General features: G+C 45.6%; 1 protein-coding gene across 1 annotated transcript; it reads right to left on the reverse strand.

The window, feature by feature from the left end:
- Nucleotides 1-332: 332 nt before the first annotated feature.
- LOC126703963 (uncharacterized) lies at nucleotides 333-1,043 on the reverse strand. Its single transcript, XM_050403012.1, has one exon. It carries the CDS (start codon nucleotides 1,041-1,043, stop codon nucleotides 333-335), a length of 711 nt encoding a protein of 236 aa, XP_050258969.1.
- Between the last annotated feature and the right edge of the window lie 1,426 nt (nucleotides 1,044-2,469).

Consider the following 2,469-nt stretch of genomic DNA (forward strand, 5'->3'; position numbering starts at 1 on the left):
TCCTTATGTCCCCTATAGGGGCTCTTGGTCGCTCGTTCTCTCGTCGAGGGTGCTATTCTTGTTGGGGTGGATATGTTCTCTCCTTGCTGACGAACTTTTGCAATTTTCCTTGTCTGATAAGGGTTTCAATCTGCTGCTTCAAGTCGTAGCAATCGGTTGTGTCATGATCATGGTCATGGTGGAAGCGGCAATATTTATCCCTAGATCATTTGTTGGGATCACTCTTCAGCTTTCCAGGGAATGTCAAAGCCCCCTTGTCCTTGATTTGCATTAGGACTTAATCTATTGGGGCGGTCAATGGGGTGAAGCTTGTGAATCTTCCCCCCATGGGCTTAGGACGTCTCTCCTCCCTTCGGTCTCCTACTCTTCCTTTCTTCCAGCCCCGGTCCTGTCGGGTGTCTTCTTGCCTTTCTCTTTTCTTGGGCCTCTCTTCTCGGGCCCAGCGCGTCTTCAGCGTTGATATACTTGGTGGCCCTGTAAAGCACCTCTAACATTGTCTTCGGGTCATTTTTGTACAGGGAGAACAAAAACTTACTCCCCTTCAGCCCATTCGTGAATGCCGCTACAAGTATCTTGTCGTCAGCTTCGTCGATCGAGAGCGCCTCCTTATTGAAGCAGGATATGTAGGCCCTCAACGTTTCCTCCTCTTGCTGCTTGATATTCATTAAGCAAGCCGTAGACTTCTTGTACCGATGTCCCCCGATGAAGTGCGCAGTAAATTGAGCGCTTAGCTCCTTGAAGGTGCTGATGGAGTTGGGTGCTAGCCTGCTAAACCAAATCCTTGCCGCACCCTTTAGCGTTGTAGGGAAGGCCCTACACATAATTGCGCCTGCTACTCTTTGAAGGTGCATTAAGGTCTTAAAGGTCTCTAGGTGGTCTAAAGGGTCCTTGACCCCATCATAACTATCCATATGTGGCACGCGGAACTTACTCGGCAGGGGGAAGGAGTTGACGGCGGTGGTGAATGGCGAGTCAGTCCGGTTGACAAGGTCATCAAGGTCACTGGACACCCGTCCCTTGAGAGCGTTCATCATAACTTCCATCTATTCCTTTATCACCTGCATCTCCACAACAATAGATGGCGGAGCCGTATCCGCAAGAGAGGGAAGGCTCGTGTGTTGTCGCTCTAGTTTGCTTAGGGCGTTGTTGGCCTGTGGTCCCTCTTGATTCCTCCTTTCAGCGCTGGTTCCTTCTTGATCCGCTCCTTGGTTATTTGGTGCTGTGTTTTTCTGGTTTAGCTGCTCCTCCAGGTCGCGGTTTGTTTGGTGAGATGCTCTACGGCTGTGGCAAGCGTCTTAACCTGCTTCCCAAGTGCAGTCGTGGGGGGTTCTTCTTCTTGAACGTCGTTAGTGGTCGCCATTGAGCGAGTGAGCACCATGTAACTCTTTTGTCTGGGAAGCGATAACGTGCCTTAAACGCGTACGTGTTCCCACAGACGACGCCAACTAATGATGTCGTAAAATCACCAGTGAGTTACACGATCCACACTCGCTTAAACTAACAACCTGCAAGAAGAAAGAAGTGATCTCGCTGAGGGCACCGGTGTGGTGTCGACCAAATACCCTCCGACAGTCAAGTTAATATTATTCTCAACTCTAGAGTACTAGAGAGGGTAAATCATGCGTACCTTAATTTGTAAGGGTATTGGGGCTTTTATAGTAGTAGGTTGACCTCTCCTCCTTGATGTAGAAGTCTTTTCCTTATAGGAATCCTCTTGAGTAATCCCAAACGTTATGGACAAGACATTTCCTTGTAAAGTGGATTTTCCATTAATGCGTGTATCTTCCGGAATGCTCTTTGCGCTAAGTTTCTGATTTCCTTGGAGACTCTACGTGTGCAACAAGAATCTGGAATCACTCTAGGCCCTGGGCTCAACTATTGCCGGACCATGGGCTTGGATCCGTCAGGCCCAATGTGGTGAAAGTCCATCATGCTAAATTTTGCCCCTTCACTTCCAATCACTATGTTGTTGGGCTTCGGCTTTGGCTTTGGCTTTGCTCCAAGTTCAATTTTTAATATATCTTATTAGTCATACCAAATATCGGCCTAGAAATTTTTTGGATTTTGTTTATATAATTGGGTAGAACTCACCTATGATTAAAGAAAAAGCTTTGACTCGATCTTCTTTTCTTTGGTTTCTCAATTTTCTTCTGTCTTTTCCCGATAATAGTCTACTTGCTTGGTAATTGGTATGGGACGTAAGATTCTGAACTCGATGTAACTTTTTATCAATTGTTTTGTTTGCTTTTACATTGAAAAATAATATCTTAAAATAAAACTTCAAATATTTATAACTACAGCATTTAGATTTTCACATCTTCAGATCTAAATCAATCACCTCACGTGTCGTGTCGTGTTGTGTGGCATTTGAGTTGTGGAGTTAGATACATTCAGCCTTAGGATTATTATTATGTGGGTGGCGGAGCAAGGTCCTTTATATTTATGGTTATGGACTATATATATATGGAG

This window comes from Quercus robur, chromosome 10, assembly GCF_932294415.1.
Source record: "Quercus robur chromosome 10, dhQueRobu3.1, whole genome shotgun sequence".
Classification (NCBI taxonomy): Eukaryota; Viridiplantae; Streptophyta; class Magnoliopsida; order Fagales; family Fagaceae; genus Quercus; species Quercus robur.

Excerpts from the sequence above, each read along its gene's own strand:
- LOC126703963 (XM_050403012.1), bottom strand. The coding sequence starts at position 1,043 with ATGGAAGTTATGATGAACGCTCTCAAGGGACGGGTGTCCAGTGACCTT.